Source organism: Penicillium manginii, assembly GCF_028828005.1.
Source record: "Penicillium manginii strain IBT 31320 chromosome Unknown utg000011l:1.0-1395921.0:1.0-1396616.0, whole genome shotgun sequence".
In the NCBI taxonomy this organism is placed as follows: Eukaryota; Fungi; Ascomycota; class Eurotiomycetes; order Eurotiales; family Aspergillaceae; genus Penicillium; species Penicillium manginii.
Genome location: NW_026643112.1, coordinates 1005528 through 1028086, shown reverse-complemented (window position 1 = coordinate 1028086; position 22559 = coordinate 1005528). Strand labels below are relative to the sequence as shown.

Sequence of the window (22559 nt, the reverse complement as noted above, 5' to 3'; positions counted from 1 at the left end):
TCATGAACCTTTACCGCCCGTTGCTGGAGCTATTTGCACAGCTTTTCAAAGATAAATTAGTATTCGATTCCCCGGAAGAGCAGAACCTCGACAAGATATGTCAGCGCTCAGGTAGACGGCCTAGGTACTGGGATAAACCTTATCCAATTTCCGATAGTCATTCCGTTCAAGATGAGACACGCGAAACTGAGTAAGGAGTTACGTTGATTCTATTGATTTCAAACAAAGAAACATAACCATTATCGGACAAGTTCTCTTTGGAGTTGACACAAGGGCGTTTGTCATAATGATGAAAGATAAAGCGACGGATAGGAATAAAAGTCTTTAATAGTCAATGAATAAATTCAACAAAGCCCAGTATTTTTAAATTCGAGATCATGATTACCCTCGGGGAGAATGTTTCAAATCAAACGCATAGTATAAAGTGCTTGTTTCCGGGCAGCATGAGTCGTAGCATACCTCGGATAATCTGGCACCATGAATTGGGTCATGTTTACTCTCAATAGGCTCCTTGGCCCGGTCGTCACTTTCAAAGAACGAGTGTGTATGGACACATTGTCCATCATGGAGCTGTTGATCGAGTTTTTCCTCGACGTAACTCTACTTTTCTTCGTCGAGTCGAATATCCAGAGATGTCAACTTGAAACTCATCAAATGACACACTCAATCATAGTTAGCATAGCGGTCATGGTGATACCCGTCACAGTTCAAGGTGTCATAATGCCCCACGTCGAACGAGCAAATGAGGCTCTTTTGGATGCAATTTTCAATAGAAGTCCAAGTTTATACAACCTTGATGAGATGACCATAGAGGAATTCGCCGACGTTGTCAGAGCGGTAGTATTGATGGATCGAATGAGACGCAGAATGAACAATTTTAGGACCAGATTGATTCACAGGAAAGTTGAAGAAGTGGCGAGGCTCGATGATGAGTATAGATGTTCGATTTGCTACGGAGAAGTTGAGCCCGGCACGGTCGTCACATGTCTTTATCCTTTCTGCTCACACTGGTTTGATACTAGGTGCCTCCTCATGTGGCTGTTAACCAATTCTGCACCACAGAGCTGTCCAATGTGCAGAGCGGAAGTGGAACTTGATGATAGTTCGATAACAGAACTAATGGAACACTGGGGCCACTACTTTGACGCAGATGATGATGATATTATATATGAGGGTGAATGGCGTGCCGTAAATGGATGGGCTAGTCCATGGGATATTTACTTGAGTCTAGAAAGCTGAAATCATAAAATTTTATGGATGATTTTAGAGTTTTGATACCTCGTAGATTTTAAGACACCCGCTAACGGCTAAAATCTAAGGAAGTAACAGATAGCTCGATTGGTGACAAGCTGCCATGCAGCCGAATTGTATTGCCCACATGGTCATTATTTTGCCAGGTCCATGCAATCTTAGGGTAAATATTGCCTTCTTAAGTTGCCTTTGAAAAGCGCTTTCAATATGCATTGGTTCATACCTGAATAACCCTACTAGACTGGGCGAAAATTGCTTGATATAGTTTGCTAAGTTTGAATCACACTGGGTCCAGTATTTTTGGAGTCATCCATATTCTAAAGGCTGAACTCATCTGCACTCTGCGATAATTTTGGGGATCCGAAGAGAGCGATTGGAAGAATTTTCAATCTCGGGGGGTCACATCCCAAAGCAAGATTTGAATTGGAATCATCAGATTCGATATTCTTACGGCCTGTAATTGAATGCCAATTATGCATTGAAATTAGAGCAGGGAGGAGACGTTTCAAGTCTCAACAATAGGTTTCTTGAGCTTCATAAACCTCATTGTTAATATTTATACTCGACAAAGCATGATTGAACAAAGCTTGGTAGACAAAGAGACACAGGGGACTTTGCTTCTCGAAGCCAAAGAAAATTTCCTTTACATGCAGTCGCTGGTTTTAAAACAAAGGGAAAATTGAGTTGAGACGTGCATATACACCGGATAATGTCTGGCAATTCTTGGCTTTCCCTTTCCGTTTTAGTGCTCGCCGCTTTTACTCCCTGAGTAAAATTGAGCCCGCACGCCCCTGGTCGACCTGAGCTGATCAGTGATCATTATATAATCAAAATGATCACTCACTGAGCCTGCCCTGAGTACCATGATCTGATCACTGACCCTGACCTAATTAATCGTAGGTTGCTTACTAAGTTTTTGCAACTCAGGTGGCCTGAGTAAGCGGGCTCATTAAAACGCGACACGCTAGTTTGGCTGCTGTACAAGAATTAGCTTCGTGAAGTTGCTACTAACTGGCGATGTTTCCCTTTATAAACAGAATGTATTTGATTAATTTCATTTTAACTGAACAGTTGAACCTATTGAGATCTGACGCTTCTAGGAGCACTCTCCGTTCTCCTAACGTATACCTGATTTGGGAGAATTATCTAGGCAGATGTGTAACTAGATAAACTAGGTAAATTATTTTATTCTCATTGGATGTCGATCTGATAACCCGTCAGCGATCATCTCCAACTTGACTAAAACTGTTTCGTTGTCTTTGCATATGCCTTTCTGGCAATATTGAGTGGAACTTAACCCAAAAAAATTAAGATCTTCTATACCGAATTTGCTCCTCCTGGGAGCATCAGCACGTCCCCAGGAATCCATCCTGGGGCCTTATCAATATGTGCCGGCCCTTTAAATTCAATGACATAGTTTGTTTCGGATGGAAGACTCCTCTAGCACTCTAGGAGCTTATCTCTGATTGGTGCCTTTTTATTAACGGAGATATAAATATGAACAGAACTTTCTCGCTAGATAACCTCCAAAACTTGCCTGTTGCACAATACTTATAGAGGCTATTATTTCGACCACTCTAGAAAGAGTTGAACATTGACCTCGACACTAAGTCCCTTTGAAACCATATACCAAACTTGCTCGGATACCAGTTAAAAGCGGTTCGCTACGGAGATCTAAAAAGCACGTCTTTCCGATCAATTCAGAAATTCACCCACCACAACGATTCGGTTCCGAAGCATCTGAGGTTCAAGCGGATAGTTCTGATCGAGCGTAGGGTGCAACGGGCGGCTTCAGTGATCTGTGATTTAGTATATGAATGTGTGTCGTGAGCCATGTCACGAATAATTTAAGCTGCTATACTTCGAGTCTTAGCGCCATTCTTGTTACACTACAGCAGCAGACGGGAACGTGGTTACTGTGGTCTATTGTGCGACACCCACGAGTTTATCTCAGCTACCTAACGATTACTTATATCACGTGCAAGTAGATCTCCTACTACCAATCTACTTCCCCACTAATATCTTTTCTTCTCTCACCCTCCCTATTCAACGCTTACCTGAGCAAGTATCTGAAACCGCTGCGACGCAAACAGGACAAGGCAGCTACCAATAGCTTAAAAAATACATATAGCCAGTAATACCCCAGGGCTTGTGTTTGTACCTAATTGGACGATTACTCCTTGACATTCCAGGCTGGCACTTAGGTGCCACCCCTCTAAGCGAGATACTGAGCAATAACTAGAAGGCTCTATCGGCTTATATTCGAATTCACCTTTAATATACTCGTTTGTCTTTTATATTATCCTACCTTGCAAAGCCAGCTAGATTACAATCTACAATCACAATCCTTTACCTTATATCTCTGTTCACAAATTATAATTCCTATATATCCAAAGATATTCATAAGGAGTCTGAGCTATGATATAAATAGAGTAGGATAGATTTACCCGCTAGAGGTAGAGTAAGTTATAGCTATAGAGATACTAGATAAGGAATATAACCCTCTCCCGTAACTAAGCACAGATACAAATATCTATAACCTCAGTAGCACTAATGACTATAGTATTATTATTACTAGTCTTCCTCGAGCAGGGAACTACTCTTCATCTACTATTATAGCCTAAACCAGGATGATATTCCTGAACCTTAAATATAGCCCACTAGTCGGGATGAGAAGTAGAGTCCCGAAGCAAACTAAATATAGGATAATCTATCTAGGGTATATAGTGGTTACTGAACTAACAAGTATACACTCTAAAGCACTATAGTACAATTATAAAAAGGTAAAAATGAAATGATTTAAACACAAAGACTACCTTATATCTCTACTAATTACTCTCCTTAATATCATATAAGAAGTAACTATTTAGTATTAATAAATCGATCTTGATCTAATTTAGAAGAATACTAGGAGGATCAACTTACAAACTGCAACTTCATCACCAACAGCGCCAACGCGATGACCTCGATTAGTCAACAGTGTTTCACCCCAGTCGACGAAGGCCGGTAGAGGAGAAAGACTTGGGGTGACTGTCGGACCTTGCGGAAATAGTATGATGCAAACTGAAATGAAACAGACAAGCTACGCCTAGGAAAAACCCTGTTCTAACGAAACTACTTCATGTCCAACGGTAGAGGAATAAGACCGAGCCGACACAATAGCGCGCATATAGCATTGACTTAGGTGTTCCTGCGTATTGCGCGTGAAACATCGCTTGGCAACCTGGATCTGCAATCGCGTGACCTGCCTGGCGTGCATTAAGATCTTGTGGGGGCTATGCGCTGCAGTGGTTTTCTATTGGTATTATTGTTGTATCAACATCCTTACGGCTCATGTATGTGCCAGGTAAGAATTGATCAGCAGTGGACTATTTTCTAATTGACAACGTCGAGAAAAGCATGGAGTTACCGATATTGACAAAGTGCTTTACAAGGGCAGAGCAAAAGAAGAGACAGCTAACAACAGAACAAGATACCAGGAATCAAAGAGCTGGTACAAAACTTAGTATTTTCCGTCAAATATTTATTAATCGCAACCAATTAATCATGAGCTTTATTTCTATGCTCATAGAGAATGGGGAGACAATATTCCCATTTGTACGCACGATATTGATGTAGCCAGAATAGATTGACTTTCGTGAGGAATTAGCGAAAATAGTTGCCATACATCATCTCCACCTTTCCAAATTCAAGCATGTTTGGCTGGAAAGAGCTGCTAAAGCTTGGGACAGTGAAGCCTTTGTGGGTGTTCTCATTCCGACTTCGAGATGTGGATTTGATGCCACTTTTCTTCGCCTCATCTGTTAAACGCCACATTCTTCTAGGAAAGTTGTTACAGCTCTCGATCTGAACCATCTCGAATCCCTATAGGAGAGACAATTAGCATGAATTTTGTATCGGGAAGCTTTGTCTAACCGTATTGAGAAATAGAGGTACTCACTGTGTTCATTGAAAGGTTATAGCGAATACTGTTTTGCCAGCCATTTCCGACAGTCCGAGATGGTTTGTCCGTATTATGCTGGATCCATGCGTAGATATCTCGAAGGGAAAGCTGATTTCCAGGAGCAGCGAGTAGCGCTTGCCAGATGAGATAGGAGTAGGGCGCATCATTCAGCTGGTCATTGAGGGTATTTTGAGCACTAGCTTGGGCTTGAGCTCTTCGGGCGAGTGGGGGAGCTGAGACCAGGCCACTCTTTTCAGTTGAAATGCATGGCTGGTGGTGAAAGTATTTTGGAACTTCTTCCTGCATAATTTCTGAAGAATCGATATATGTAGATTTATCGATAGGATCGAAATCGAGGAGATTTCTGTGGTCACCAGTTGGATTTCCAGGAAAAACATACGATCCCATAGACTGTTCCCATTCCTCGTATCTTGATTCAGTCATAGGCTTGATGTGATTCACGAATGCGGAGCTCTCGCGAGAGGTGTTGTGAAAGGTAGGTAGAGCCAGATCATAAGACAAGTGATCTGGTCGGAGCCAATTCTCTCCAGCTCCATCTATGATCATTCTGCCCGTATCACTTAGGTTCCAGTTTAAAGCATGAAAATTGGCGTATGCGATATGAAGATCAAGTAATGGAATCGAATCGGGACTAGGAGAAAATTTTTCACTCGAAGATACAGCTAGTCCAGTCTGCCGGATATTCATTTGGTCATAGCCCAAAGGCTCGGTACCTAGAACATGGCATGTGATGCTTGGGTCTTTTGTTGGAACCTTCTGAAGGGGTTCGGACCGAATGCAGTTGAACATCTCGTTCACGTGATCTTTGGAAAAGCAATGTCGCAAAGGCAGAGTTGATGCTTGAACTTGGAATATATGAATATCCAAGGTATGAATATCCAAGGTGGTCTTTTAAGGCAGAGTTGCAGGACGCACGAGACCCTATCTTGCCTGTTGGTTTGCGCCACAGACAGAACTAGACGAAGAAAGAAATCGATGCGAGTTGGAATGGAATCAGGCAGGGCCTCATGCATGTTGCCGGGGGTGGAGAACTAGCTGATCAAATCCTGTTCGCCGTGAGTTGAAAGAAGCATGGTCCCTGATCGTCGCTACCCAGCACAGTATCTCACCTGAGAGTAATCTTGCCGTAAGAATCACAGATGTTGGTACTCAATTCAATTCAATTCAATTCAAGATTCTATTAACCTAATGCAGCCTGGCTAGTGAGTGCCGTGGCTATGTAGGCGTTCCCTCCATCGGGAACCAGAACCATCCTAACGCCACGCCCGCAGTAACAACAGACAAAGGAGATACGGCGTATTGCCATAAAACAACAAATAATAACTTCCATACTGACGGTAACGAAACGCTCATAATGACTGTAATCGGCTACTGCCAGCTCACACAGCGCCTATGGCCACCCCCAGTGACCTCACCCTGTATTCTCCCCATCCCCGCCACTACTAACATAACCTCAGTTACGCCCTGTATCCTCCTGCAGTCGTTCCTCATGGGGTAGTAGCTCCTCCGCCTGGAGATGTTGGTACTCATACTTTCCATTTCATTGCATGCAGAGGTGATTTAATGTCCGAGCAACAACCCTGAAAACTGATTGGTCACGGCTAGACAATTGCTCCGAAAAGTATCCAGAAATCAGTTGCCGGGCGAGAGACAACCCACAGCTGTTGTTGACAGATTAGATAATTTTTCCAACAGTATTCCAGAATGCTCATTGGTAAAGTGGATTGAAACATGAGCCAGACACCAATAGGCCACGCAGGCCGATTACCTCACTTCCAAGACGACTATTGGCGTTCCTTCGTTTCGAACCAGACCGCGGAGTGCGCCCGACAACGGCGGCAGCCAACCTGGCCAATGGAAGCCTAGAATGCTTGCTTTTTCGAAAAAAATTGTTGATTTCTTTAAGTCTCCCAAAATTTGGCTTGATGTGGACCACCAAGCGTAGTTATATTTAGTCGTAGCTACTTTGGGAGCGAAGGGTGCTACGGAAAGCAATTTGCCCGGCATTCCAAAAAAAACCACTAAACTATACATAGTTGAATCTGGTTTATGGGACCGAAACCCATGGCTGGCTCTATGGCCACATATAGCTGCAGAAAGTCAGATGAAAGGAGAGATGATCTTTGAACCAGCATGAGATGCCATCATTCTATGTCAATGTCAACTCCGAGAACACTTGAGATGAATGAACGGAGGATGAAGCTACATCTGGGAAAACGGAATGGGCGATCTATACAGGGATCAGGATGCACAGCGCTAGCGCCATTAAAAATTCAATCTAGCTTTTCGACGCCACTCGATTTATGTTGGATTACGATGGCTGCGAGCCGGATTATCGACCAGGCTTCATGATCCAACAGTGGCAATCATGCGCTTGGATCATTACCTCTCAAACCTGTGACAAGGAGCACCCGTGACGTGATTTGAAAAAATCCAGCCAAATATTTCAAATATTTTCTTCTCCCTTCCACTGAAAGTACACGCATGGTGTCGTCAATTCCTGAATCAACATTTTGTTTTTCGGTCTCTCATGATCGGATCGAACGCTCCCGGGCCGCCTTGCGCTCATGTCTCACACGAAAAAGAAAAAAGAACAAAGAAATAAAATTAGCAGACGAGACCCCATAATTTAGCCGTCGAAATGTTGCCCTGCGCCGCGGAAAACCCCTACCAGAGCAGAAAGAGGCTGCAAACAGTTTGAAAACTGCCTGTTTGTCTTCTACGAATGACAGAATCGCCTGTATCTAGAAAAACCTTCTTATTAGGAATATAAAATCACCGTACTCTGCTTTTAAACTCGCTACTTGTGCTTTTTAGTACTCCCAAAACCAGGTCGTTGCGACGGTTGAACGTTCGTCAAGCCGTGTGGTTTTTGATTTCCTTTCATAATTTAACCTTTCCGGTAGGCAGTAATCTAAGGTGTGTTATTGAAATATTTGTCTACTGACATATTCTCTATGAATTAGTTGAAGAGAGCGATGAATCGACGAGATATCGATTACCTTACCGGCGACTGCTTTCCTGGCTATCATGTTGCCGAACAAAATGCGAGCAATTCTTTATCCGGTTGGCAAGAAGACGAAATCCACCATAGCAACACGATGAGGCAAGAATATAAAGTAGTGAAGAGAGACGGATATTCTTCCAAGCCGTATAGTCGTCGTAATGGCCGAGTCAAAGTTGCGGTATGTGTATCGTTTATTTGCCCAGAAAACTTGATACTAATCATAAAAAGTGCACTCGGTGCAGGCTTAAAAAGCAAAAGTGCAGCGGTGATGCTGGAGATGGCGCTCCCTGCTTTCGATGTAAGCAAAAGGGAAATAGAGATTGTCAATTCTTGCGGGTGAGTACCGATCGTTAAAATGCGCACAGGGCGACCGAAAGCTAATATAGTAAATTAGGTACAGTCAATAGACTTTCCATGTGAGACAGTATCATCTGCATCTTTGTCAACTCCCAGTTTATCTACTCAAGGATATGGTATGTGGAGGCCTTTCTTATCAATAAAGCCATGCCTCGAACGATTTCAAGTCTCAAGTAGCTGATACGTTGATCGTTTTCAAGACTTCTTATGGGGTTCGAATACTCCAGGTGCCCCTTTTGTGTCTTCATTGAAATTGGGCTACCATGACCAGAAGGAACGATCAGGTGAAGAAATGAAACGCGAGATCTATCAGCATCACATTGACCTACTCGCTGGATCGCTTTATCAGAGGTTACACATCCCTAGTACGGTCCACTCGAATGAGTTGGTAAGTAATGAATATCGACTGACTAACATGCCTGCGGCGAGTGGAATGAATACCTCGGTGTCCCTACATTCGTTCGGGGGTATGCCCCAATGAATCTTCTTGAATCAAATGGTTTCCCCTGATCCTTTCAGCACCATGAAATCTACATCGAGACCAAGAGATTCTTGGGCTGAGACTACTTCGCACCTGGGTAGGCGACAAGTTTGCCCCAAGGGTATCTCAGAGATTTATATGTGTCACCTATTAGGGGATTGTCAGGCAGATATCATGGTGATTGGCTTATATATCCTGGGACCAGCCCCTTCCAGAGTCAGCATTCCGGATCTGTGATGTTACGCTTAGGCTTGTCTACTTTGTACTGTACGGGTAATCCACACATCTCGCACTAACTCTACGAATCGGCCAACAGCATATCCGATTGGGACTCTAGTAATTTCCGTCATACCCTATCCATAACATCGACATAGAACTATGACACCGGAAACGAGTTCGCAGTATGTAAATGTTCTCACCACCTCCACTACCATTGCGTGACCTGTAGTCCTTCCTTCGGCAGTGGCTTGGGCCAACACATATTTCTTATCGCAGTAAAATAGACACTGAGATATCCCTTTTGTATTTGCATATGCAATATGACTTATCTCATTCTAGGTCGTATATCGTTGCTGCAAATTTTCAACCAATATCCTAAGATGGCGTCTTTGTGCTTGTCGGCAGCCCTTTTTTTCAGGTAATCATACAATTTTCAAAGACTAGTCTGCGAGGTGCTAGGGTTGAATCTGCCACCTAGGGTTGAAGTTTCATTTCGAGTATTTATCAAAAGGTTGCTCATGTTATCTATCTAGCATTTCTAAATATTTGGAAATTGACGAGTCAACACGGCAGCTCTTTCAAAGAGTAGTATTCTCAGAAGTATCCCAGTGCCATGCAAAGTTAATTAATCCCGACTTAAAATCTGACATAGCTAGCGTAGCGGCCTTAGCGGCCTCGCACCAATCAATTGATGATATCGGATGTTGGGCGAGCCGCGTCTGAATCACTTCCTGATAGTTTCCTTTTATCGCCAAAGCTTCCAATGTGTAACGGAAAGATTCGCTTTAATAAGTAAAAATACCGTAAGGGACGCGCAAAAATCCTAGTTTCTCAATATGGATGGTCAACGCTATTATAATAGACGGACATGCGCAAAGCCTACCATATTCAATAATGACGATTTCATGTTCTTACATCTACATAGCCCTCGGTGGGATGATACAGCAAATTCATCCTTGATTTCAAATACCTAATAGATATCGATCAGAACATGATGTCTTTGTTAATCTTAGCAGGTTGGTATTATAATCCGTGAAAGCGTTTTCGGGATCAAGTCTAGGTCATGCGGCAGCTTACAGGCCCCGTCCGTACTTGCCTGCCAACCAACATTCCAAAGCTACACCTTATTGGCGCTCTAAATTTGCAAACTGAGCTAAGCACCCATGCCTGAGTCCTAGGTTGGTAAGTTGAATTGTTTTGGCGGAGTCGTGCAACCCACTTTCCCCCGGGCTAGGTAAATGAATGACCGGCTGAGGCAGGGAAGAATATGCGAGCACTTCGTAACGGATCCTGGACCATTCGGCTTTCTGTTTTCCGTGACTCTTTTGACTTCCAGCACGTCGGCCTTATTGACCTTCAGCTTCTCCAGGAGAGCTGCACTTCACCAATTGCCCTAGTGCTCTAGTTTTTAAAGATATAAGGCGTGAAACCAAAAGTTCGAGGCCTATCGTTGAGAGAACTGTCTATTTAGGGTTTCTGTGAGTACTGTTTCATGTCAGGGAGTCAACAGGTTCCATGGTCAGGAGACTTTCTAAATTACTCTCGACCAGCCCGGCTGAGTCTATTTGGTCCAGACCATTTTTGCTGCCTTTTGCAAGTGATACATACGAAATCCACAACTCACACCATGGAATAACTAGTAAAAGTTCATTAATTTCCAAAGTGGTCTTAATGCATATCTGTTAGACCTCTGTGCTTCACAATATTCGATTCCAGATCCTGACTGGCTCTGGATAGTATGTATCCTGCTACAGATCACGATGAGCTACTAGATTAGGAACGAAATATCAAACATAAGATCCCGGTTTATTGAGAAGCCTTGAAATCTATGCTATTGTATTCTATTTCTTTGGATCTTGGCAAAAGTGACTGATGCATGTGAGGGGATAGATCTGCACATCCACGTACCCACAGAGTCTCTCATCCTTCGGCACCTGAGTGAGTGCTACCTCATGCCCCCTCTCCTGGAGTCGATGGTTTCGGGTGCACGATTTTAGGGAGTAGCTTAAGGAGATTAAAAGTCTCTATTCCCCCCTTAATATATATTGTGAACCTGAAAACCAGATCAGAAACAGATTCTCTTTGTGGATATTCTATGAGTCTTTCTTCAGCCATGAAGCCCCGGCTCAGATGAAGCTTTCCCTGGCACCCGACCGTTCAACCTTTTTGCTCGAAATTTCATCGCCATCATTTCTCGATAAAAACATGGATATCGGATCTCTTTTGAATCAGCCAACTGCCTCAGAGCTACAGTATCACATTCTTTCCTCATATTATCATTCAAAAGCATGACTGACACTGTTGGTAGTGCATTAGGGTCACATCTGTTATCCACTTTGAAGGCTAGTCTGCCTGAACACCTGCCTCAACGGAATTTGGCAGTCGGTACCCTTTCAAATATAGCACCCGTCCAAAAGTCCTACAAAAGAAAACGACCGAAATCCCCAGCGAAGCTATTACCTCGTTCTCAAGATGAGGCCAATGGAAAATATTCATCACTGCCGAGTTCAAGACACCACACTCGCCGTCCAGCTCGTGCAAAATACTGTGCGGAAGAGATTGCTTTTATTCAGCATCATCGTTTAATACTCAAGGAAAGATGGAATGAGATCACGGAAAGATTTGGTCGCAAGTTTCGCAATCGCCCCTACCGCAGCTTAGCAAGCCTGCAGTCTATGTTTTACAGGTCTTGCAAGGAGACTGACACTCCGAAATGGAGATACATCACTCAGCCACTTCCATACGTTGTTGGGAAGAGCCGACTGGTCAAAAATACTCGTATAGACAGATCTTGTGCAAGCGATCTTGAACCAAGTTCAATATGCTGATGGAAGGTGTTGCCAAGAACCGCTTCAAAATATCGAGGAAAGTCTATCGCTTCATACTCAGAGCTTAAGCCGCAATCCATTCAGTATTCTTGCTCGCTAGTCATTGATGTAGTAGTCTCAATGTTTGTGATGTCCCATCGGGGTTGTCAAGAGTCGGCCTTGAATTCTCGTTACTTGGGGTTCCGGAATCGCTAGCGCCACTGTGTCCTGAAAAATAATACCATACTAGTTGCTACTATAATACTTCCTAGGAAAAATTCCTAATGTCTAAGTATCCTTCGTCACTTTAACCCAGCCAATCTTATCATCAGATGAGTGATGAAAAAAATCCTTGAGCTCTTCATCCGTTAGAGTGAGACTTGCATGATGTAGTGGCAACACGTCACGAAGCCTTTCCGTTTTCAGTTTCTTTACATTAGTCCAAGGGTCTGTGTTATAAATCGTTTCAAGCTTTTCGTCCTCGAGATCTTCCGCATTACTCCTTCGTGGGTCAAATTCACACGCCTCCGCGAATGCGCGAGACTGATGCTGCAGATCAAATGATAATGCAAAACAACAAGACGCTCCAATTCGACGAAACCCGCACAATCGCCAAAAGCCAATAGCACCAGATAAAATTCGAGATTTTGTTATTGAGCGTTCTTCAGCGGGTTTGCCCTTGAGCTGCGGCTCGATATTAGTTCGTGAAGAGTCAGTCCATGCTCGCTCGAAAGCCTTGTCGGAACCATAAATGAGATCCGCGTCTTCACCATCTGGTCTTTCATGTTGGAGGAGCTTCTTTGTCTTTTCCAATAGCAAGGACACCACTCTCTGTCCAAATTCTCTCCGACGTGGTGCGAGTGCTGTACACTCGAATTCGAAATTGGCTTCCATATTGTACACAGAAAAACTATCTCGGACCCTAAGACTAGTCCGATACTAGAGGCGACTATGTTCTCTTGAGCGTTAATGTGGAGCCTGACCTCTAGAAAAGGGGGCCTTAAAAGTACTATTAACGCACTCGGTATCACAGAATAGATAGCCCTTTAGGGCATATCCTTTTTGGGTATAGTCTGACTTGGGCTGTGGAAAAGGATTACCACTTACTGATTGGATAAGAACTCCTAGTGAGTAAGCAGTGGCTGAGTGACCACTGAGCCATCACTGAGCACCCACCAATGATCACTGATCCACCGCCATGGGAACACTGAGCAATGATGATTGGTCACTGAGCGATCACATGCCTGCACTGATCAGATCACTGAGCCTGGTCGAAGCACCCTGATTTGCTTAGTGAGCCTACCCTGAGCACCATGATCTAATCACTAAACCTGACCTGATCAATCGTAGGCTTCTTACTAAGTTTTTGTATCTCAGGTAGCCTGAGTAACGATAGAGAATAGACAAAAGCTCATATGATTCAGTGTTGGAAATATTCAAACGGCCCCAATAAGATTTACGTAGATTCGATCGTATGTAAATTGATCTCCAGGTTGAAAGCGCAAGTATGTACATCCGGAAAATGACACCCCGAGGACTCATTGATTTCTCAAAATTCAAAAATCTAGCCGATTCACCTATCCACTTCCTGAGAACTTATGCCAGACCTTCTTGAGTCCACCCAAGTGAAGTGGCTTCTTGGGAATTGGAGGTGCACCACTCGGCTGAGAAATAACATTCTCGGCGACCGCACTTGCAGAGCCACCACCCACAGTAACAGTCAACAACTTCGGGTTCGAATCAAAGACACTACCTGATTGATCGACACCTCCGTTTGGACTGACATCATCATAGGGGAAGGCATATCCGCGACCATTGATCGTAGTTGCATGGCAGATACGCGCGTAGTGATTGGTGACGGTGTTCTGATAATAGTTGGATACAACCTCGCCATTCGGCTGGTTGGTGTTTGTTAACAGAGTAGATCGATTGAAAGCCGCCGCTAGACGCGCCGTGATAGCATCTTTGGTGGCATTACCCGAGACAGCGAATGCCCCTGAGCTGTTGCTGAAGATGTCCCCGGTGGAGGGCTTCGCGTATGAGATGCCCCCACTCGAGAAGTTAAGTGTGCCATTCGAGACAGTGGCAGTTACATCGCCCGCGGCGGCTTGCGTATTGACCGTCAAGGTCGTGCTCGCATACTTGGACCATACTGAATTGACGTAGGCAGTGTAGTATGAGCTGAAAAGAGAGTTGTTGAGGACGATTCCTATATTTGGCGAGACAGCGCGGATATTGGTGCCGTTCTTGGCGATGATCAACTGATCCCAGCCTGCGCCGTCCTTTGCATTCTGCGCCTTGAGTGCATTGCAAACGGTAGTCAGTCCATTTGAGGGAAGGCCCTGTACAGAACTTGTCGTGCCGGAGGTATTCGTCAAAGCGATGGCGATGGGCAGAGACACGAAATCCACGTCGCTGATATTGACATACAACTGCGACGAATTCCAAGTGAATTCACAAAAATCCCAGAACACGTTATAGTTGGCATCTGAGGGGTTTGAGGCCGAGGGCTCCACCAATGCGGGACCGGGGTTGAGATAAAAAGTCAACTTGTTATCGCGAGCGAACCAGATACGCCCGCCTGCGATGTGAGGGATGGTGACCGTCTTGGTACTGCCAGATGCTCCGAGAGGGATGCCACAGTCCTGGCTCAACCCGGTTAGAGTCGCCGAGGGGGATGTGGGGTAATAGGCCGTTTTGCCATCTGCTCCCAAGAGGAAGAGGGAATTGTTATTATCAATGGCGGTTCCGGTGATGTATGCGTAAACCGTGTTCGAGCCCGTATTATTCACCAGGGCAAAGTTCAAAGTCGCCATTCTGCTCGGTAGGGATACAGTCAAATCCAGAGGAGATCAAGAAGAGTTGCCAAAGGCGAGAAGATTGGTGGTTGAGGTGGATGAACTGATGAGCCTTCAAGTAGATAGCATGAACAACCCTGGAAACTTCAAGAGAGAAAAGTGACGGAGAGTTAAAGATATCAGAGTGTGAATTTGAAGAGGTGGGAGATAGGATGAAGTGAAGATTTATCAAGTGAAGTGAAGTGGAGAGCGAATCTGATAGGAAGAGAGATGATCCTGAGGGCCCACCAACATTTGCTCGGCGACCGATAATTTTATACAGCTGGACCTGCCATTTTCTATTCACTTGAAGCGACTCTACATTGAATCGAGTAGGGCAGGATGACGAGGCCCGGTGATAGATTCTTGCGATGACCTTGCGTGGTATCTCACAGCGCAATCAATGGAAGGATACGAATCCGTGATGCCCTCACTCAGACTAGCAGGTCTTAATATGTTGACGTTTGAAGATCCTTGCTACTAGAAGGCTGTTCCCCGCCAAAGAAGGGCTTTCGAATGAATATCCTGTTGCAGGCCTGCCGCCACGCGATCATGCTTTGTGGGCAGATGATCTACCACATGCCCATCACCGCCGGGGCTATTCTGAATTAGGAAATTAACGCCAGTGGGGAGGTATCACCAGAGCAGGATTACCCCTGTAGAATCTGGGGTCGCTGAGTGGCAGCAATCTATGCTTAAATTACGTGGAAGGTCAGGGGACAAGCCTGTGGCTGATTTAAAAAAGCCATGAGATGCTTCCGATCTACATTCCAAGCAGGATAATTCTAGACGTGTCTCGAGACCACCCGTTTGCCGCACAACTTCAAGTTTGAATAATGTATATTCGGAAGGTTGAGTATAACATTGGGAGCCAAATTATTAACTTTCCAAATTACCCCTGGATATTTCATCGTCACTCCCCTTCTGACGTCTCTCCTTCCGCTCATCCAGCAACGTCTTGGGATCAGGAAGGTCTACTTTGGGAAATCGTCCATCTCTACTATAGGGGAGAAAATCACTCGTCTCAACCATCCAGCGGAACATCTGACTCTCCATGAGTCGTGTTTGAGGAACGTATTCCGGGTCTGCTGCCAGGTTGTGTAGTTCGCGCGGGTCGGCATTGCGGTCATACAGCTCCGCCGGTTCGTACAACCGGTAAATGTACGTCCAGTTCTGATCTCGCATAGAGATAGCTTTACCAACGCACCTGGTATCTTCATGCTGAAGCTTGGCTTTCAAGTCATAGGGAAACGGGGCTTGTTCAAGCAACGGCTCTTCGGAGATAAGGAAACCCCCTTCGGAGAAAGCATATTCTCGGTGTGCTTTGTTCTCAAGAATTGATGGAAGTAGGGATATCCCATTGTGAGGAAATGTCTCATCCACTCCGCACAACTGTAATATGGTAGGGACTAAATCCACCATTTCTGCCATACTGTCGCGTACGAGACCGGGAGGAATGCCGCCACCCGCCATGATTAGAGGCTCGCGGACCAGAGTCTCGGATAGCCCGCTGGGCCACTTTTCGATCAGACCATGATCGCCAAGGTACTCTCCATGGTCGGTGAAAAACATGGTGATGGTTTTGGACCAGAGACCTGTGGCGTCGAGTTTATTGACAACTCGCCCAAACTGATCGTCGAGTCGCGATATCATACCGTGATATGTGGCTGCCACTTCGGCCCATATCTCTGGAGTTGCACGGCGAGTACCATGTCGTTGTCGGATCGACTGCATATACCGTGGCTCGTATCCTGTCTGAACAGACGTTAGAAACGCTGTCGCAAGTTTGAAAAGCAGTTGCTTCGTACCTTTTCATCGGCCGATGATGGAATCGGCATATCCTCTCGCTTATACATGGAAAAGTATGGCTCCTCAACAGTGAACGGGCAATGAGGAAAGAAAAGAGGCAAGAACAACACCCATGGCTTGTCATCTGGCGGACAATCGAGCCATTTCTCGGCACTCCGAACAGCCGCTTCATCATAATCGACAGCTTTGCTCATATCTCGCCGACCCTTGTAGAAGAGTCGCTCCCAAATGGTAATATCTTCCTCGGGTCGCTCCTCGCCATGCTGTCCAAGAATCTTCGTTACTTCCGGTGGCTCCAGAAACCCGTATTCATCCAAGCTGAGCTCGGTCACTGTGGGAGCAAATAAGTCACCACGTGGCGCCATGCAAGCAACGTGATACCCATCATCCTTCAACGAGCGGAACAAATTCGGCTCCCATGGCTTAATGAGGTTCTCTAGTGATCGATGGCCGGATACATGTGGGTATAGCCCCGTGAACATGGAGCAACGGGATTGCGAGCACACAGACGCTTGAACATAGCATTCTGAGAAGCGTACTCCACGTGCAGCGAATTTGTCGATATTGGGCGTGTTCACAATCGGATTCATTCCAGTGCAGTGCAAAGCATCGTAGCGCAGCTGGTCTGGCATAAATATAACAATGTTTGGCCGCTTATTGGGCAATCCGCTTGGTTGATGCGGGATTCTGTGGGGAGGCTTGGGAATGCCGGAATTCTGCATTGTGCCTTCAAGTTTCAGGATGCTTGAATAAAACTAGAGAAATTCCTTTTGGAGCTGACGTATTGTGGTCTAGGATTATAGACGCATGCGAAGGAACAGGTTGGTATGGTATGCTGATAGTTTGTGCGTGGCGACTGAAAGGCTAACTAGTTATCTGGCGTCGAAGAACCTGGCCTCGTCAAACCGGCAGTCTGGGACCCATTGGATGTGACTTATATAGGAGCTTCGAACAAACCAACCAGAAACCCCGAAGACCGACATCCGGTAACTAATTTAGTCGCCCCCGCATTCAAAGCCTTGATCTTCTGAACGCGGGGATAGTATTGAGTAGCCACTAGTAACGGCCAATCGTCACGGAACATGGGCATTGAAAAAAAAGACTATTGTCAACTCTATGTTTCTCGTTTCTCCTGCAACCTTCGGTCTAGAAACACCCAACAGCAAAACCTTTGATTTTCTATCGAATGGTTACGTGTTTCCAGATCACTGGCTTGAAATCCGGCTGTCGGCGACCGGTAGCCGTAGCGTGAGTCGCCATCGCCAGGCCGAATGAGCCAAAGACCCACTATTTACTATTTTGACGTGTTGACCGAGGCAAGCTGTTCTGAAAGAGGATTCGATGTGTTGAAGCTTATGTTGTGGTAAGGTAAGAGCTCAAATGCCTATATTGGTTTGGAAGGTGTGAAAATTTTACTATTGCTATGGTTATAGCCACTAACAAAAAGAATTGGCGGAACACTTCATCTCCCGTTGATATTGATACTAGTTACTATCCAAATATTCACGACATCCTTAGCAGCTATCACAATCGTCTTTTGGGGAGATTGAAATTTTCGCAATATCACCGTTGACGCTACTTTGTCCAGACGATTGCCATTCTATTTTTCATCAGCAGAAGAAATACAAAATACAAAAGGATCAAAAACTTACTGCGAAACGCGCGAGCAGGCACACCCTCAGCCCACATCTCTTCCAACTCCTCAAGCGATCGTCCTGCCATATCAGGGAGGCAGAAGTACGCCCAGGTGAGAGCAAGTATGCCACAACTGCCGTAAATAAATCCAACCTTGGAGTGAAGATTTGCATAATCGGTATTTAGAAGATAAGGCAGAGTCAGTGTGACGATGAAATCAAAGACAAATTGAGTACAGTATACCATCAAGGCATTTTTGTCTCGTAGTCGTAGATGGGGGACTTCAGCAGCAGTCACAGCACCACTGGAAGTTGTAATCAGCGACCGAAAAGAATCACACAAAATGCATATAGAACTTACATCCCGCCAAATGACATGACATAGAAAAAGCCGAATAGTGTACAGGTGGCGACAATGCCGGTTTTGTCAGATGCAGAGACCTCACCAGTCCCTAGACCGCCGCAAATGAGGAGAACTGTTGTACAGGCTGTTCCGGAAAGAAGATAAAATGGGCGTCGGCCGATCATGTCGACGAATGTGAAGGTGATAATGGGTCCCAGGCAGGTGATTCCGGATGAGATAGATTGAAATGTAAAAGGACTCAGGGTATCCAGGCTTTTGATGAAGATAGCCCCATATTGACTCATGAAACTCTGCCCTGTAACTTGATTAAAAATAGCGACAGCGATTGCGACCCGGAGTCGTCTCTAGATTTGAATAATCGTTAACGTTGCTCAGGAAAAGCCAAATATAGCAGAGACTTACCCTGTTTGGCCCCTTCAAAAAGTCACCCCATTTCCCTTTAACTTCCCGGTCTCGATCGATGCTCTCTTGTAGCGCATGAACCTCGGCCTGACTCTCTTCCTCCGAAAGGCGAGACCCACGGAGCCATCGTAGGTGTTTCAAGGCGCTCTCATTCCGACCCTTGCGAACAAGCCACCGTGGACTTTCCGGTACAAACCAGGAAAATAACAACACAAATGCGGGGAAAGCGAACATAGAAGCAAGTGGAGTCTGCCAAGAGGCATCGCCTTCGTACTTTGCCGTGACGAGCGTAATGAATGAGCAGATGAGAGAGCCAAAGATATGTGCGAAAACGTAAATTACGACGATTGCACCCCGAAGAGCTGCCGGGCTGATCTCAGCCAGGAACATGGGGACGAGGAAGTTGTCCCATCCAACAAAACATTGCACTAGAATGCGGCCCGCTAGAGCACCACCATAAGACGTTGCACTGTAGCTGACAGCAATGCCGACGAGAACGACAAATTGCATAGATATGTAGGATATTCTTCTGCCAAATCTTTCTGCTACCAAAAGGCCCGTGACTGCACCGACACATTTGGCGGGAAGACCGAAGGAGTTGAGGAATGATAGATGTTGTGTAGTGAATCCCCATGTTTTTGTCTCAGGATCATAGCTGCCGAATCGCTTTTCGTATGCTATTCAAAGTAATTAGGATCTGGGGAAGGTAGTTGTAGGATATGATGATGTAAAAGTACCGTCCATTGCTTGAATCGTAGAGAACACACTGTTGTCAAACCCATAGCTAAAGACGCTGACGCTCATGACGAAGATCGCCAGCACCATGTTGAGCGAGGCCTGTTTAAAGGCTCGCAAATCTTTCCAGTTAGCCATGTCGATAGATTATTGTATCTCCTGAATCTCAAAGGAATACTGTATATCTGGACTAAAGGAGAAGCATCAGTGGAAATCAAGGTCGTCTTTATAGAAAACAAGTTCGGATTTGTCAAAACCCCCAACCATGTCGTGATGACCGCGTAGATCTCCGGAGCAGACACCAGAACGTGTGTTCCCCACAATATTGGCAGCTAAAGCCTCCTAGATCATGGTAAAAAAAAAACATTTTTGAGTGAGAAGGATTCAATGACTATTGACAAAGAGCTAAGCGTTTAGTGTCGTCACGCCATGGCTCCGGAAGTCGGCATTCGTCGCCGATGATTGGACGCCCGAATAAAGACAAGACTATTTATACAATGACACTCCTGGGCATCCATTCACTTCTCCAGCACCGCTTTCTTGGGTTACCTTGCCAGCTCAAAATGGCGACCAACAAAAGACCCAACTTTCTGGTTATTGTTGCCGATGACCTGGGATTTAGCGATCTCTCGGCGTATGGCTCTGAGATCGAAACACCCAACCTGGACAAATTGGCGCAGGAGGGAATCCGAATGTCCGATTTCCACACTGCGGCCTCATGTTCACCAACCCGAGCGATGCTTCTATCCGGGACAGATGCCCATATCGCTGGACTCGGAGGCATGGCGGAGAGGATGAACCGCTTCCCGGAGATTTTCAAAGGAAGAGAAGGATACGAAGGATATTTGAATTTCCGAGTAGCGGCTCTCCCAGAGATTCTGCAAGACAATGACTACTTTACAATCATGTCTGGCAAGTGGCACCTAGGGTTGGAAAAAGAACTAAGCCCATCTGCACGAGGGTTCACCAAAGTCCTCAGTACGTTGCCCGGTGCTGGAAACCACTACAACCATGAGCCACAATTGTACGGCGAGAAAGAGAAACCTCGAGCGATTTTGAAAGAGAATGGGCTGTGGATGGAACATGATCAGTTCATTGACGGGAAGAATGATCTCCCTGAAGACTTTTACTCTTCCAATACGTTCACAGACTACATGTTGAAGTACCTAAGGGAGCGGAATGAAACAGAAAAAGAGCAGCCTTTCTTCGCTTACTTACCTTTCACTGCACCCCACTGGCCCTTACAAGCGCCACCTGATACTGTCCGAAAAATATTGCGGCAAATATGACGATGGACCCCTGGCTCTCCGAGACCGCAGACTGCAAGGCCTCATAGACAAAGGAATTGTCCCAGCCGATGTTGAACCTGCACCTCATCACACCCTCGACACAACACCCTGGGCCGACCTGCCAGAAGATGAACAACGAAAATCCAGCCGGGCGATGGAAATTTTCGCTGCGATGGTCGACCTCATCGACGTCAATGTCGGTCGAGTCCGCTCATACCTCGAGTCTACGGGCGAATGGGAGAATACCTTTGTTGTCTTCATGTCGGACAATGGCGCAGAGGGCCAGCTTCTCGAAGCCATCCCCATTCTCGCAGGGGCTACACTTGAGGATCTTCTGAAGAAGTACTACGACAACTCTCTTGAGAACTTGGGAAATCACAACTCGTTCGTCTGGTATGGTCCACAGTGGGCCTCGGCGGCAACGGCGCCAAACCGCGGAGCTAAATCCTATACCACGGAAGGAGGTATTCGGTGTCCTTGTATTGTTAGATACCCAAAGGGCACCAATCTGCAGCCGGGAAGTGTATCGCATACATTTACAACCGTTATGGATGTGCTTCCAACGGTGTTGGACCTGGCTGGCATTTCACACCCGGGCAACCAATTCCGAGGCCGTGAGGTAGCTCCCGTGCGGGGAAAATCATGGAGACCTCTTCTAGATGCATCTGATGATCAGCATGTCACACTATATGACTCCGAAAACGACATTGTGGGCTGGGAGCAGTTTGGAATCGCCGCTGTTCGGGTGGGAAAGTGGAAGGCGTTGTATCTCCCACCACCACGCGGGCTTGGAAAATGGGAATTATACGATTTGTCGACTGATCAAGGTGAAATTTACGATCTGGCAGAAAGTCACAAAGATAAGCTATTGGAGATGATTGCGCATTATGAGACGTATTTCCAAGAATCCGGCCTGTTTGATTCATATACGATGGTTCAGGAGACGCTGAAGAGGCAGGGAGCGAAGCGATGGTGGTAGATGAGTGATTTACCCAGGTAGCTATGTGAATAGGTGATATTAATAATGAATTTGAGTGGGCTTTGAGGATATAAATTTGAAGTAGATGATATTCAATGTTGTGATCTATAATTAGCATCAGGTGATCTACCGAGGTATCTTCAACTCTACAGCAGTTACTCTGTAGTACCTGGTAGCGACCACCATCCCCGTGAACTTCAATAAATGCCCAAGTGCCTACTACAGTACGGATTACGGAGTAGGTACCCTCAGTTTCACTGCCACTCTAGGGCTGCCACCACTGCCACTGTCTCATTGTTCAACTCCGGAAGATCCCCAAGTAAGGGTGTGCGCTGTCTGTGTCACCAGCCCTTGCCGCCAGCATCTGCAGATGCAGCACCAGAAAGGGTGCGACTCGTGCTCCAATCCGACTCCCCCCCACGAG

General features: G+C 45.6%; 7 protein-coding genes across 7 annotated transcripts; 2 read left to right on the top strand and 5 right to left on the bottom strand.

The window, feature by feature from the left end:
• Positions 1-4896: 4896 nt before the first annotated feature.
• N7533_013657 (forkhead box transcription factor) lies at positions 4897-6004 on the bottom strand (the record flags this gene model as incomplete). Its single annotated transcript, XM_057110307.1, has 2 exons — positions 4897-5115; positions 5192-6004. 2 exons carry the CDS (start codon positions 6002-6004, stop codon positions 4897-4899), a joined length of 1032 nt encoding a protein of 343 aa, XP_056953009.1.
• A 2376-nt stretch (positions 6005-8380) lies between these two features.
• On the top strand, positions 8381-9140 carry N7533_013656 (uncharacterized protein; the record flags this gene model as incomplete). The annotated part of the gene is made up of 4 exons (XM_057110306.1): positions 8381-8400; positions 8451-8520; positions 8851-8967; positions 9099-9140. 4 exons carry the CDS (start codon positions 8381-8383, stop codon positions 9138-9140), a joined length of 249 nt encoding a protein of 82 aa, XP_056953008.1.
• A 3234-nt stretch (positions 9141-12374) lies between these two features.
• Positions 12375-12980, bottom strand: N7533_013655 (uncharacterized protein; the record flags this gene model as incomplete). Its single annotated transcript, XM_057110305.1, has 1 exon — positions 12375-12980. The coding sequence occupies one exon, from the start codon at positions 12978-12980 to the stop codon at positions 12375-12377; it is 606 nt and encodes a 201-aa protein (XP_056953007.1).
• A 683-nt stretch (positions 12981-13663) lies between these two features.
• Positions 13664-14902, bottom strand: N7533_013654 (glycoside hydrolase family 64 protein; the record flags this gene model as incomplete). The annotated part of the gene is made up of 1 exon (XM_057110304.1): positions 13664-14902. One exon carries the CDS (start codon positions 14900-14902, stop codon positions 13664-13666), a length of 1239 nt encoding a protein of 412 aa, XP_056953006.1.
• Positions 14903-15802: 900 nt separating this feature from the next.
• N7533_013653 (uncharacterized protein) lies at positions 15803-17454 on the bottom strand (the record flags this gene model as incomplete). Its single annotated transcript, XM_057110303.1, has 2 exons — positions 15803-16678; positions 16732-17454. The coding sequence occupies 2 exons, from the start codon at positions 17452-17454 to the stop codon at positions 15803-15805; spliced, it is 1599 nt and encodes a 532-aa protein (XP_056953005.1).
• Positions 17455-18246: 792 nt separating this feature from the next.
• Positions 18247-20005, bottom strand: N7533_013652 (uncharacterized protein; the record flags this gene model as incomplete). The annotated part of the gene is made up of 5 exons (XM_057110302.1): positions 18247-18332; positions 18385-18671; positions 18728-19074; positions 19133-19809; positions 19870-20005. 5 exons carry the CDS (start codon positions 20003-20005, stop codon positions 18247-18249), a joined length of 1533 nt encoding a protein of 510 aa, XP_056953004.1.
• A 425-nt stretch (positions 20006-20430) lies between these two features.
• On the top strand, positions 20431-22135 carry N7533_013651 (arylsulfatase; the record flags this gene model as incomplete). Its single annotated transcript, XM_057110301.1, is given in 2 exon segments — positions 20431-21029; positions 21043-22135. The coding sequence occupies 2 exon segments, from the start codon at positions 20431-20433 to the stop codon at positions 22133-22135; spliced, it is 1692 nt and encodes a 563-aa protein (XP_056953003.1).
• Between the last annotated feature and the right edge of the window lie 424 nt (positions 22136-22559).